The sequence below is a fragment of the Oreochromis niloticus genome, linkage group LG13 (genome assembly GCF_001858045.2).
Source record: "Oreochromis niloticus isolate F11D_XX linkage group LG13, O_niloticus_UMD_NMBU, whole genome shotgun sequence".
NCBI lineage: Eukaryota > Metazoa > Chordata > Actinopteri > Cichliformes > Cichlidae > Oreochromis > Oreochromis niloticus.
Window position 1 is genome coordinate 32,396,257 of NC_031978.2, and position 15,495 is coordinate 32,411,751.

At 41.1% G+C, this 15,495-nt stretch overlaps 1 protein-coding gene and 1 long non-coding RNA gene across 6 annotated transcripts in view; one reads left to right on the top strand and one right to left on the bottom strand.

The window, feature by feature from the left end:
* hspa12a (heat shock protein 12A) overlaps window positions 1-7,862 on the top strand; it is a 100,309-nt gene extending 92,447 nt beyond the window's left edge. For all 5 annotated transcript variants that reach the window (XM_025897430.1, XM_005459509.4, XM_005459511.4 and 2 more), the window contains 2 exons: window positions 697-800; window positions 3,758-7,862. In XM_025897430.1, the coding sequence (XP_025753215.1) occupies window positions 697-800; window positions 3,758-4,389 (736 nt within the window). In that variant the 3' untranslated portion in view covers window positions 4,390-7,862. The remainder of the gene's footprint in view (window positions 1-696; window positions 801-3,757) is intronic.
* Window positions 7,863-8,827: 965 nt separating this feature from the next.
* LOC112842054 (uncharacterized) lies at window positions 8,828-11,695 on the bottom strand. Its single transcript, XR_003213646.1, has 4 exons — window positions 10,641-11,695; window positions 10,323-10,517; window positions 9,871-9,959; window positions 8,828-9,730 (listed from the first exon to the last, which is right to left on the bottom strand). It is a non-coding gene; the product is annotated as an uncharacterized LOC112842054 (long non-coding RNA).
* Between the last annotated feature and the right edge of the window lie 3,800 nt (window positions 11,696-15,495).

Consider the following 15,495-nt stretch of genomic DNA (forward strand, 5'->3'; position numbering starts at 1 on the left):
GCCACGGGAGTCAGCTCATCGTGACACGTTAGCTGCACTCCGCTAGCCAATATCGTTAGCAACTTAATGCTAACCGAACCCTAGGTCGACTAACAAGTTAATGCTAGCCGGACACTGAACGAACAGCTCGCTGTAACGCGTTAGCCCGAGTTACACAACGTTGGCTACCTCGCTAACTAAAACCAGGAACCGCTGGGACAGCTCGCTGACGCGATTGCTGTTCCACAGTGTAGCTCTAAGTACACTTCTTTCGAAGGACTTACTCAGCGGTATGAAATTACTTTTTCATACCGCTGTAGCTAGTGGCTTTGTAAGACGGTTTTTATACTAGGCTGTGCTAACATGTTAACAGGCTAAGAAATGCTTTAATTTTCTGGACCATCACCTGAAGCAAAAGTCTTTTTTTGATTTCTATTTCTGACTTGCATTAATAAACAGCCTCTTGCATTTTTGGTCCCATTTGTAACAAACATGTTGTGTCTGGATTAGAATAAAATGACAGAAGTGAACAACAGTTCCGTGGTATCATTAATTACATTTTGTGCTGTCATTTATAAATATGATTCTTTACCATTTTGTGAAATTTGACACTTCAGTGATGTTTTGATTTGATCATTTCTTGCAACTAACTAATGATCTGCCTGTGAACTGAAATGAATACAGTGTATGTAACAGATGTTCTCCTCTCCTTTCCAGTGTGGACTTTGTTAAGTGGTCGTCTCAGGGGATGCTGCGGATGAGTCCAGATGCTATGAACTCCCTCTTTAAGCCCACCATAGACCACATCATCCAACATCTCAGTAAGCTACATTATAACAGCTGGATAAACATGTATCGCTCACCTTAGAGTCAAGCAAGTTGCAAAGTAAATAATAGTATTTGTATTGCTAATAATAAAACATTTGACTTTTTTTTGTTTTGCAGTAAAACTGCAATGCAACTTTTAAGACACCCTCTAGTCATTGCGCCACTACTCTCAAGTAACTAATGGGAAAAATGGCCATTACATGTACAATATATCATATAAGTATTGAACAATGAGTATTAAAAACCTTCACTGGGCTCAGTAACATTCTGTTCAATGTGTTTTTGTTGCTCAGTTTCAAAATGACACTCCCTAACTCCAGACAACCTAGATAATCCACAGTTTCCTCAACCACATGAAAGTAGGTCGCATTTCTTAAGGATGGATGCACCTGATTCAGTACAGATAGTGATTATAGCAATTTAGCATAACATAAATAAAATAAAACCCTTGTAGCATCCTCCCACAGCTGTTTTTCTGTGACATTTGTAATTTTAAAACACTGTAAAGACAGTGCTACAATTGAATTTAATTCAATTTATTTATGAAGTATTATCTCACATCAACAGCTGCCTCAAATGGTAAATACCTTACAGTAGTGGAGAGAAACCCCAGCAGTTAGACAATCCTCCATGAGCAAGCATTTGGCGTCAGTGGGAAGGAAACACATCCTTTAAACAGGAAGAAACCTCCAGCAGAACCAAGGGGCGGGGCCATCTGCTCTGACCTGTCCACGCAGTGAAGCCAGAGATTAATAATGACTGAATCAAAAGAAGTAAGAATAAATGCTGCAGTGCATCATGGGAATCCACCAGCAGCCTAGACCTACTGCTGTGTCACTAAGTAAGGATCAGGGTCACCAGCCCTAAAAGTTTTAATCCTAGTATTAAAAGGAGACAGGGTGTGTGTCTCCCAAATCCAAACTGGGAGCTGGTTCCAAAAAAGACGGCCTTAGAGCGTCCCATTCTGCTTTTAAATACCCTGGGAACCCAAATTCAGCCTGCAGCCCAAAAGTGAAGGGGCCTATTGGGGCCTATATTCACAGTGTGTGAATGTGTGTGTGAATAGGTGGATGACTGGTTGTGTAAAGCGCTTTGGGGTCCTTAGGGACTAGTAAAAGCGCTATACAAATACAGGCCATTTACCAGGCCATTTATTGATTCAACATTCAAGGTTCAAAGTGTTTATTGTCATGTGTCACAAGAGAAAAGGCATTTCTCTGTGCAATGAAATTCTTTCTTTGCTGTCCACCCACAGATGCTGATTAATATATACAATAGAAATAGAACATATAAATACAAATAAATAAATGAAGACAGAAAAGGAGACAAAATATAGAGACTTGAAACAGAGATGTGGGCAAAAGAGCTATAGCTTAATGTGCTGGCTTAATATGTAAGATGACCTGATGTGAAAAAAAAATTATTATTACTGTTCAAAAATAGGTCAGCTGTTCAAGAGTCTGATGGCAGTGGGGAAGAAGGAGTTGTTGAGTCTGGGGCTACGTCCACACGAGCCCGGATAGATTTGAAAACGGCGTTTTCGTCTGAAAATGCTCCGCATCCACACTAGCGTTTTCAGTCGTGTTGAAAGAGTTGTGCGTCCACACTAAAACGGCCGAAAACACTGACGTTGCAGTTCTGCGCATGCGTGAAACACAAGATGACTCTACTACCAAAATTTTGAGCAAACAAAACAACTGCTGTCCGATGCGTCTGCCATCTTGGTTTAAGTGGTCACAAGACTGCATCACATGACCAACATGCATCATCGTTTTCGAAAGTCTGCGTTTTCGAGTGTCCAGACAGTGACGGGACAGCTCTGTTTTGAAATGTATGCGTTTTCAAAACGCTGCGTTTTTCCTTGGGGAAAACGTCGTCTCAGTGTGGACGGGAGGCCAAAACGGAGAGAAAACGATGCGTTTTCAAACAAAAACACATTAATGTGGACGTAACCTGGATGTTCTGGATTTCACACTTCTGAACCTTCGCCCCGAGGGCAGAAGTGTGAACAGTCCGTGTTGGGGGTGTGTGGGGTCTTTGAGGATGGAGGCAGCTCTCCTCTGGACTCTGCGATGGTAGATGCTCTGCAGAGAGGGCACAGTACCATGAGGTCTTTAAGACGGGGCCCAATTACCCAATTACTCAAACCCTTGTATGTGAGGAGTTTGAATTCAATTCTGGATTTAACAGGAAGCCAAAGAAGAGAAGCTAACATGGGAGAAATCTGCTCTCTGTCAGTTCATTAAGCCCCAAAGTGAGGAATCTAATAAACAAACTGCCTAATATCCATACATTATCTCAAGAAAGAAATCGAAGGACACAAAACTTTAATGAAATTTAAACACCAAAATTTGTAATTGTATTTCTTGCTCTAGTGTCAGAACCAATTTAAAATGAGTAAGTACTGGTACAGTGGAATTTTCAGCCTTGCATGACAGCTTCCTGTCATCATTATGTGTATGAATAGAAGGCAGATCGCACTGATGAGCGAAAACACTCAGACAGATGAAAGAAAATAACATTGATTATGTGATTGGATGGATTTTCTAGAAATGGGAAAGCATGAAGACTTTTACAAGAGGAAAGCTGCTATGGCCAGATGATTAGGATCTGTAAAACAGCAAGGCCAAGCTTCATAAACCGTGACAGGTTCAATTCGATTCATTTACATAACGCCAAGTCACAACAACAGTTGCCTTAAGGTGCTTTATATTGTAAGGTAAACCCCGTGCAATAAACAGAAAAGCCCAACAATCATATGAGCAAGCACTCTGACAACAGTGGGAGGAGAATAAGGCGTCCTTCAGAACCAGGCTCAGGGACTGGTGTCAAGAAAGGAAGGTGGTCATAAAATTCAAATCCAGCTGTTTATCAATAAAAGATATAAACAGCTGTGTGTCAGTGCACTCACGGGGTATGAATAACAGGCATTTCTGTGTTTCTCCTACAGCTGAGCTCTTCGAGAAGCCAGAAGTCAGTGACATCAAGTTCCTGTTTTTAGTGGGAGGTTTTGCCGAGTCTCCCTTGCTGCAGCAAGCCGTTCAGAACATGCTTCAGGGCCGCAGCCGCATTATCATTCCCCATGACGTTGGCCTAACCATCCTGAAAGGCGCTGTTCTGTTTGGCCTGGACCCCAGTGTGATTAAAGTCCGCCGCTCGCCGCTCACATACGGGGTTGGTGTCCTCAATCGTTTTGTGGAGGGGAAGCACCCACCGGAGAAGCTGCTGGTTAAAGATGGAACACGCTGGTGCACGGATGTCTTCGACACCTTCATAGCTGCGGACCAGTCTGTGGCGCTTGGTGAGATGGTCAAGCGGAGCTACACGCCGGCTAAACCTTCCCAGCAGGTTATTGTCATCCATGTTTACTGCTCTGAGAAGGAGAATGTGGGCTTCATCAGCGAGCCCGGTGTCAGGAAGTGTGGGACACTGCGCTTAGACGTGAGCGGAACGGAAAGTACAGCGGCACGCCGAGAGATCCAGACGCTCATGCAGTTCGGCGACACAGAGATCCGAGCCATGGCAGTGGACGTGTCTACCGGACGCACTGTCAAAGCTAGTATTGATTTCCTAAGCCATTAAGTATCAAAAGAGAATTCATGCTCCAGTCCGGAGCTGTGGAGATGGACACTAACAGCTTACACATATATACAAACACATACCTGTAGGGGCGTGTACTGGGAAGGTTCAGTCGCTCTTCATTTAAGCACTAAAGTGATGATGTGTGCAAACTTAACTTAAACGCAGACATTCAGCTTTAGAATCCGCGTATCATCGAGGTAAGAAGAGAGGCACTAATGAGAGCTTAGTATGTTTTAGGTTTGTCACTTCACCACATCTGTCACGTTTAACTGATAAGCAGCTTTCTAGTGGTCATTCCCTCCAAGGAAACCCCTGAACCCAGTGATGAGGCCACAGGGGTCAGGTTAAAAAGCTCCTGACAGAAGCTTCTTCATACATGTTATGCAGATCTACTGCCTCTGGCACAGAGAGGAACACATACAGTGAATTCATCTTTGTTTGTTGGTCAGCTCATGCCATGTCTAGTTGCTTCACTACAGAATGTTTTTCTGTTCTGAGACTATGAAAAGGTCAGTATACATCCTCAGAAGAGCTACACAAAAATATCTTCACACTGTTAATGTTCTTCTATATAAAATCGCTGCAATATTCAGCCCTTTGAATGGTTCCCTCGAGGGCAAAACACACCATTTTCCTTATATATGGCCAGTCTGCCAACTGGACAACTTGCAGTCATCTTCCATTTGTGAGATTACAAGCTTAAAAGTAAGTAGCATTACTATGTAAAAATGCTGTGACATCTTTGGTTAGCTGCTAAAAGTGAAACAACACTGACTCGCTATCATTTACCAAAACTCAACTTAAAAATATACACTAAATCATTCTTAATACATCCAGGACACACGGAAAAAATATGAATTTGAGTCATTTTGCTCATTTTCCATTAATAGGAGATGTGAGAGTAGTTCATATTTTTAGATTGAGAGCCTCCAGCATTGGGCTGACTCTCACTGTCAGGTTCATTTAAAACAGTTTCACATAGATTTCATTATTACATCTACTTACATACATAACAGATCACATTTGTGCTTCGCCTTTAGCAACGTACTTTATGTTTACAGCCTCGTGTGTGTAGGGTATGGTGCACTAATGGTAATCACTGTACCATCTGTAGAAATATGGGTTTACTCACTGAGGTTGCTGACTTTTACTATCCTTTGTCCATCGCTGAAGTGGAAAGCTTCTTCTACCAGGGAAAAACGTGCTGTCCTCTTCATGCTTTGGTTTCATGATCAGGCCTTTAGACCCAGTACTACACAGACGAAGGGAACCCGTGTAAAGGCTGAAGGTGTGGTGATTCTATTGCAACTATATTTCTACTGATATGTTAAACCAAAAAAAGTATATAGCCACTTTAACCATTAGGCTGAATCATGCAAAAGCACCAGCTTGGCCCCTTGATGTAATCCAGTGTTATATCTGATTCCAGTAATGTGAAATGTGCTGCAAGATCAATCCTAAAGAAAGAACAACCATCAATGTGCTTAACTGTGGCCTTTATTAGTTTTTGCTTCTGATTATCAGCTGTAGAAAGAATGACCCCGCCCACTCGATCTCTTTGATTGCACGTAAAGTGCAACAGGCCAGTTGAGGCAAACAACAGTGTATTTATTTCTGTAAATACAGTATTTAAATATTGTACAGATTTTTAGCATTGTATGAGCAGCTTCAAAGCCAAGAGTGCATATGTCTGTGTTTTTGTGTACGTGCACATGAAGGAGAGAAGAAAGCTCGTGTTCTGTCACACGGACATCTTCAACATGAGAGTTATAGGCTTTGATTGTTGTGTTCCTTCATAGGCTGGATGCATCACCTTACTGTTACTTTGCAATCACACAAAAAAACTTGAATACCTTTGTCCTTAAAAATATTTCAGCCTGTGGGGTTACATGGTTCCATGATCTGAACGTGTGCGGTCCAGCTGGGTCTTCATTAAAGTGTGATGCACAGTCAGCAATAATCATACAGGTAAAATCTCCAGATTATTCTACAAAAAAGTCTCAATCATGATAGTGCCTAGCATGAATAAATGTGATGTTCAAATTCTGTCACCACCAAGAACATACAGTGCTTACTGTCACCTGCAACTCAGGTCATAAAGACATCAGTTTGTCCCTGCAATGGAGGAAGATCCATATTTGAATAAGCAGAAAAAGATCAAATTAGAACTTGCAAAACCCGATTTCATCGCTTAGCCTGTTTTTGACTTAAAATTAATTTGTTGAAACGTCTGTAAGATTCAAACTTTAACTGTTGGCCTTTCTAGTCTCAGTGTTGCGAAGATGTAGGAGGCAGTCTGCCCTTTAACAGTCATTGCATTAGGGCCATATTATTGTTTAAATTTCATGCTTTGGAAAGTTACAAATACATACTTTAAGAAAAACTTTGATGTGTACTCAGTATACATCAGCACCCACAGGTGCCATCATTAGAGTGGCACCTGTGGGCCACACTGACAGAGTCAGCAGGACGGGGCAATGATCTGAGATTTAGGAGGAAAAAAACACTCAAACATTCTACCATTAAAGTCTCAGCTGCAACAAACTCCCTTTGGGTTGTTGGATTATATAATCGCACTTTTTGAATTTCATTTTTTCACTGCCATGGACCATATATGCAGCAGTTATGAGTTATGTATAAGTCTGAATTATTACTGATTTCCTTTGATCCTTTGTTTAAACTGTGAATTAAAGCTGGTCTCGCCTTTCAGTGTAAATGTACAAAGCTGCACAAGCTTCGGTGCCCTCTGCTGTCTTCAGCGCTCTTTCTGCAATGCACGTTTTGCATGTGTCGCATAGGAATGACTGCTATTACTAATACACACAACCACGCTTAACTACTCATAATTACTCTGGTAGTGTCCTCTTTTTGAGCTCTGGTATTTGAGCTTAAACGATGGCAGCTCATAACAAACATTACTGATAACTGAACTAATAACCTTTTATTTTACACATCTCTGTGTTCACAAAGTATAAATGTAATGCTCTAATAGCACCGTGGTTTTCTTGTTTAATATTAGACGATTGCTATGTGTTTTGTACAACTTTGAGTGTTATGTGATGCACAGGGTACTGTTATGTAGCAGCTTTTTACTTAAAGCTATAACAAGGTTAGCAGAAGACATGTTTAGCTGACTATCTGACTTTAGCTGACTTTATTCTTGGTGTGTGAAGCATCATTTTCAGTCGATGAGTCTGATTTCAGGTTATTTGGATGTGATTTGAGTAGCACTCTAGTCAGCTTGCTTGTCTTTAAGCATCTCCTTAAGACTCTCTAGAAAATCCAGGAATTCACAGCTAAAATCACAGAGCTTGTAGTAAGGATCACGTCAGCCACTCTGGAACGCAAAAACTAAGCAAACTTTATTGTTTAAGCAAAGACATTTTTATGTTTATTATTTTTCATGCAGTACTATGTGTATTATTTTGCCAATGCCAGATATTCACTGTCACTAATAAAATGTTTATTTCAAATTGTTTGCTGTACTTTCTTCGGCTTAGTTAAAATGGGGTCATTTTATAGGTCTTGGTGGCAGAGCCAAGGCAACCAACAATTAAATGTTAAAGTTATGCAAAGTGTGTTTATCTACACTAACATGTGCAACCACAGCCTGCAAGTTACTGGAGTTAAAAATGTATGATTAGCTATCTAATTGTAGATTTAGACCTTTGTATTTCCTAACACATCGACCAACGCTGTAATGGTCTGTTAGAGCCAAGCTGACAAAATCTGAAGAACAATGGCTACATGTTTGTGAAGCAACACTGCCATCAAGTGGCTCTAATGAGGAGTGAGCTGGCTCTACCCTGGTTTTATTATTATTGTGAAACGTCAAGGACTCCACCTTTATAAAAGAAAGAAGTTTGCTCGTAGGACTAGCATGTTATTTTTGACATGAGTTCTCAAAGCACTGCAGACCTCATTTTAATGGCTGTAAGTAATTTCCATTTTCAGTGAATTTAGTTAATTATTTAGGAGATGATATGGGCACTGCACCAGAAGTGGGAAGTTACAAGTTAAAAATACTTGACTGTATTTAAGTGTAGGGAAAAGTGGGATGATCTGTACCACCCCTTGTTCCTAGAAAACCATAGAGGAAATTGGTCATGTGACTGCACATTTTTGAAGAGTCAACCATTTTACTCATCCTGCAAAGAAGAGAGTCTCATTGCATGAGAATGAAGCACATTTAAGTTCAAAAAGTGTTGTTTGCCTTTCAAAGTAAAATTTCTATGATTAAGGTTTTTTGATTGTTTTGTCTGAACAGTTATAGATGAGTTTGAAAACATTTCACAAATGTTTTAGTGCTTTGGTAAGCAACACTATGAGTCTATACACCCAACATGATGTTAGCTAAAAACTGCTGGATGATGCTTTTTTTTTTCAAACTAGTGGGGTTGGGGGATTTGTGTCAAGGGGCCTGGGTTAAGTTGTGCCATTGGCACAATTATTTTATTGTAGATTGTACTTTTACAGTTTTTCACAGTGACATTCTTAATTTCAGGCCAAAAATAGAAATAGACCATCATGCCATAGAGTTATAATAGAGAGGACAGGCAGGGCTGCCACTCCTTTAGAGGACATGGACACAGTGAATGAGGTGGAGAAGGATTGAGTCATTTCATCAGGTGGAGAGGAAGATGAACATATTCAGGATGACAAAATGATACACTGAGAAGAAGAAGATAGATGGAAAAGAAATAAAGATATAAAAGAACTAGACCTGCCAATCAGGTCTTTGACAAACATGGAGAAAGAACTGGCAGATCAGTTAAAGGCACTAGCGGGCTTTATGTGTTCATTTCTTTGTGCATACTCAAAAGCCAGTTCACGGTATTTGAGTATGCACAAAGAAATGCCATTTTGATACAGCTGGCAGGGATATCAGGGGCAAAAGAAGGTTGGGTTAAGTGTGCATTCATTAAGAAAAAGTAATAGAGAACATTAATAATTATTTTCCCAGGAAATGCTCATTATCGGTTATCAAAATGCAGATAGTTCACAGAGAACCAAAGTTGGGTACTTATTTAGAGCGTAGAGCTTCAATCTGAAAGTAGTTGTGATTGTTACTGTGAACTTTGCAGACAAAACCAAATCCTACAACTACGCTGGATTGGTTGAGATGGTTGATGGTGCCGACAGTGGTGCAAAGTTTTTAAGGTCAAGTAGTAATAGGTCTGTGAATGGAAAGCCCATCTTCTCTTTCAAAGAACATGATGATGGAGTCATCCCTAGAGAAGATGTGCATAAAATCAGTACCCACATCACAAAAACTTTTGGTACAGCCAGAAGGGAGCAGTGGGTAGCATCAGCACGTGGGATTTTATGAAGTAGGCCAAATCTGTGAAGACAATTGCAGTTAATTTCATCTTCATTTGAATTTCATTTTGTTCTGAACATGTGGTCGTGTGGCACTAGGCCTTGTTTAAGAAAATTTACTTTTGATGGGCTCATGTGGCGCAACTGGCTTGTATAACTTACCTCACACTGGGGGCAAGGTGTGCCACAAGACCACTTTGTTTCAGATCCACAGTGATTGTTCCCAGGGATGCACAACATCCTGAAACATCCTGAAATATAAGTACATGTTTTAGTTGGAAGCATTACTGTCATGGCCTCACTGTAAAGTAAAAACTGGCACAACTCACCCCACTCTCTCCTAATTTTAAAGGGTCTTTAATTTATTTGTCTGAGCCTTCTAATACTTAAAGTATTTGTTGGGCAAGCAAAAAGTCACTGATTTTGATTCTAGCTAACCAATGTCCGGTTGGTTGACCATCACCATTTTGTCCATCTGTATCTTAAAATCTCATAGGATCTTAGATTGGTCATTCTCGACCGAGAACGTTGGTCCAAATATTTTGCTGGCATCTCCAATCAGGAATTCCCACACCCACCGATCCAAAGTCCCCCACCCATCCCCGGCCCAGTACCTGTGATCATGACCATGGAAGTGCGGAAGGCACTGAAGAAGATGAAGAATGGAAAGGCAACCGGACCAGATGACATCCCAGTCAAAATATGGAAGATGCTCAGAGATGCTCAGCGTTCCTAGCGGATCTCCTTAATCGTATTGCAGCCGAGAACAAGCCTTCCCAGGCCTGGACAACCAGCACCACCATGCCTATCTGGAAAGGCAAGGAGAATGTCAGCCAGTGCACCAACTATGCGCCAATTCGACTACTTTGTCATGCCATGAAAATCTTAGAGCAAATCCTGAATAAACACCTTTGTGATATCGTTGAGCTTACCTCAAACCAATGTGGATTTGCTAAGGGCTCCAGCACCACGGACGCCATTCATGCTGCTCGACTTCTTATGGAAAAGCACAGGGAGAAGAACAGGATGGTGCATGTGGCATTCTTGGACCTGGAGAAAGCTTTCGGCTGCGTCCCACACAACCTTATCTGGAAAGCACTTAGGTCACATAGCATCCCAGAAGAATAAGTGCGATGGATGCAGCTACTCTGCCAGAATGTCACCAGCGAAGTCATATGCCCTGCGGGTACCTCGTCACCGTTTAGCATCACCATCGGCGTCCACCAAAGCTCAGCCCTGTCACCCCTGCCATTCATCCTCTGCATGGACACAGCGATGGGCGACCTACAATCATGAATACCCTGGACCCTCCTTTACGCAGACGATTTTGCATTTGCCGACCCAGACCACCTGCCCCTCCAAGAGCAGTCGCAGGAATGGAAGGACCGGCTGGAAGAAAGTGGAATGCACCTGAACACCAAGAAAATGGAGTATCTAAAATGTGGCCCTCAGACTCTGGGATCGATCCAGATCGACGGCCAGGAGCTAAAGAAGACCACCCAATTCCCTGGTCTGGGTGGACAGCGAGACCCTCCCGGATGTGCACTCATGAGTCAACGCAGCATGGCTTAAATGGCGTGAATCCACCCGGCATCCTGTGCTATAAGAGGATGCCCAAACACCTCAAAGCTAAGATCTACAAGGCAGTCATATGGCCGGTGGAGCTGTAGGAGCAGAATGCTGGCCAGCCACCAAGAAACATGAGCAGATCCTCAATGCGGTGGAGATGAAGATGCTCAGGTGGATGGTGGGCTTAACCCACCTGGATTGTGTGACCAATGAAGCTGTTTGAGAACAACTCATAGTTGCTCCATTCGAAAAGAAGGTGAGGGAAGCGCGCCTACGGTGGTATGGACGTGTCAGGCGTAGTGAATTCGGTGTCAAGAACAGCCCTCCGACCTGACCCTGGAGGCCACCGACTGTGAGGAAGACAGAGGAAGCAGTGGATGGAAACAATTACCGAATATTGTTAAATGTCCTGCAAAACAAACTGAGATATACTATGTTATTCAAAACACTCAGCAGTTCAGTGCAGGACAAATAGTTTTGCTTGCAGTACTGTGGTGTATTTACAGTAAAGCACTGTATTGCACTGCTGCACAGTGGCTGTTGTGTTCATGGGCAGAGTTAGGTAACATCAAGTGTAGCAGAGATGAATTTGAGTTTAAGCTAATGACGTTTTGATTAATTCACTGAATTCAATATGTGTGTGTGTGCATTCTTTGATATTGTTATGTTACAGTCTTAGAAATTAAGTTTATTTCAATTTGATTTTATTCATGTATTGCCAAATTACCACAACTGTCACCACAAGGCAAGATTGTATTTCTTTGTATCTTTTCATATGGCAAATCTATTCCAGTCCAGTGTAATAATGTTGTGTTGCACTTACAGGACATGGAGGCTAAGATGTGGGGCCAAATCTAACAGCCTAAACATGACTTTGTTAGCCAAAGCATTTCAACCTGCATACAATCATCTGAACCAAAACATTACATTTCTCTGTACTGACAAAAATGACTACACTGACATTTACACGATATCCACAGATGTGAGGAGCTCTGAATAAAGGCTCATGGGTGTATTTTCCGTTTTAATATGACAGACATGGTCGTAAGTAAATCTGACTGCTAAACAAGAAAGAACAAAACAAGCTGTTGTTTCTGCTGTGCTTTAAAGGTTACAAAACCTCCATAGAGGAACCAATTTTCCATTAAATTCAGCTTTTTCTCTTTTAGTTCCCTTCAGACACCACCACCAGTGATTCACCCAGCTGAATATAAAACTAAACACAACCACTTATTCAGTAACCAGAATACATTTATGCAGAGTGTGTTATTCTTACACAAGTGCAAGTAGAGAGCTACTCGACCCTTTACAGGGCAAGGTTGTTTTTAGCTTGGGTATGGTGTTTGTGTGTGTGCCAGGGTCAGTAGAAGGGCACTGGAAAGAAAGGGTGAGAGAGTCTGATAGGTGTGGCCAACTTCCCTCACATAACAATGAAGCAGAGTAGTTGCTACAGCAATGTGGAGGGACCCAAACTCTCCAAATGGCCTTTTAGTTGCCAGCTTAGCTGCCCTCTCACTTATGCATTCTCTTGCAGTTAATGGCAGAGTTCAGAGCAATATGACTAACCAATGAAATCACAGGACAATAACAGGCAGCTTGACACATGTGCTCGTTAATGGTTCCTGTTATTAAAAACAGACAGAATCTAAGTTCAACAATCTAATGGAATATCTGTGTAACCTTCTTAAGTTATCAGGAAGTTTTCGCCTGTAAAGGAAGCCAAACACAGGCTGGTGTTCACTGAATGACTGTGTTATCGTCTATTAGAGAGCACCACAGGTCATGGCATTAACATACAAGAGGTGAACACAGATGAGGTGAAAAAGCACATACATCATGTACCCATATATAATTATTTCACATAGTTAGGAACTAAAGCCCATTACTGTTGGATTTATAAAAATACTAAATCAAGATACATATATAGGTCAAAATTGTAAACAAGCTACTGACAGGGTGCAGTCTTCTTAGCTTGCTCTTTATTGGATAGACAGACAGGAAAGTGAGGAGAGGGGAAGCAAAGGGTGCAGGTTGCAGGGCTCTACTTCATGCCACAGGTACTTTCCTGCTTGCCCACTGAGCTAAACTGGCACCTTCCAGTCTAAAAGCAGTTAATATAATCACATGCATTGATTCTCCACAGTGTCACAAAGACATTTATTTGAATAATCTAATGTATAATATTTATTTTTTTCAACGACTTATCTACACTTCAGGTTGACAGTAATCAGTAAAAATGGTTTTTCATGCTTATTTTATTACACATGTAATATGTAAACGTTATTTCTATTCTGCAACCTTCTCTATTGTTTTGATTGACAGTAATCAGTGAAAATATTTCTTCAATAAGAACCAGTACTAGCAAACCTGGTCAATTCTTGCAAAGCCTTTCCCTGTTTGTTGCCTAGCAACATGATCATCAGAAATTCTGAGGCTCTTAATATTTTCAGAGGCACTTATTTTGAACCCAATTTCAACCCAATGAATGAGGACAGAGCCTGCATTTCTATGTCTGGAGGTATGTAACAAATGTATGTGTAGAATCAGCAGTCTCATATTTAAAATATATATATATATATATATATATAAAAAATGCAGAAAGCCCCAAAATATGGATAAAAGGTGACTTTTTGTACCATTTTGAGAGCTCATCTTCTCCTCCTCATAAGTGCCGTCACAATCATCCCACAAAGCAGAAGTTTCATATTAATTTAAATGAATTTGCTCGTTCTTTCAAGCTCTTTAAGTGCTCATAGTAGAAAAGTGCTACATAAGAAGCAGTCCATTTACCATTTCATTGATGTTATGTATACAATAAGCCAAGATTGCCCTCAATGAAACCTTGCATCAGTGTAGCAACATGATTGATCCATATGTTTTCCATTTTTACTCCTGATTGGTTCCTTTGGTACAGGAATGGGACAACCACCAGCTTTGCCCCTACCCCTTAGTGTACTAATTATTATGTGTGCCTATGCCAAGAGGCACACATATTACTATTCGTCGGATTTATTATTCTTATTATTATTATTCTCCATCTTCCGCCTAAATTTACATATTACTATTCGTCGGATTTATTATGTGTGCCTATGACAAGAGGCACACATATTACTATTCCTCGGATTTATTATTATTATTATTATTATTATTATTTTCCTTTTTCCGCCTGAAATTTTGCAGTGTATCTCGACCCGCAGTTTTTGGACAAGCTTCATATATGTTACCTCATTTTGTGCGGCTGGATCTGGAATGGTGTGCTATGACTTTTGGTGTTTATGAATATTATAGTTTTTTAAATATTAATATTTTAGTGAAAATTTTCCCGCGCTCCTCTGCCAAACAGTTTTGACAATAGGGGTACATATGTTACATCATTTTGTGCGGCTGGCGCTGGGCTAGTATGGTGTGACTTTTGGTGTTTATAACTTTTATAGTTTTTGAAATATTTAGATTTTAGTGCAAATTTAGGCCAATTTCTAGGCTCCTGAGAAAGATTCTGCTTTTGGCACCATAGAAACAGACTTCATTTGTGGTGTCTTGGCTCTCTCTAGTGGTATACCGGGAGTAGTACAGCCGAAAAGATTTTATCCTTGTGTTGAAAACTCCATATCCCACAATTCATAGCATGCCTCTACAGAGTGAACAATGGCGGAGCCACCACTTCGTTTTATATGTCTTTTATTCGTGTTTCTAGGTCACAAAATAAACTTTTAAGATATTTTCAGGCGAGAATGTAGGTGTGTAAACTTCAAATATCTGCTTGTTTTATCAAGACATCCCATATTTAGCGACAGTGCTCTGACGACGTCGGTCCTGCCTGACAGCTAGCCGGCTACCTAGCTAGCTGCCGCACTTGGCTGCAAATGGATAGCGAGGGGACTCTCTCTGTCGTTTCACCTCCCCGGTCTCTCGCAAATGCTCGCACAGAATCGGAGTTACAGCTGGATGTGGAAAAAATAACTGAGTTGTTTGGTGGTGCTATAACGCGGAGCTACAACAGTGGGCAGCTATCCACCGGTGTATGACAGAAAGGACATGCCGCGACCGCCGATCGACCGGTGTTTGCTAACGCGGAGGTCAATCGTGGATCAGGGAAAGCGAAGGCAGGAGCGTGAGGTGAACTGAATTTCAGGTAAGAAGTTATGACCTGCACTCTATTTGGGTCAGATATAAACCGAGTTTAGGTGTAGTTTATTTAGCAGCAGTTCTCTTATGTGT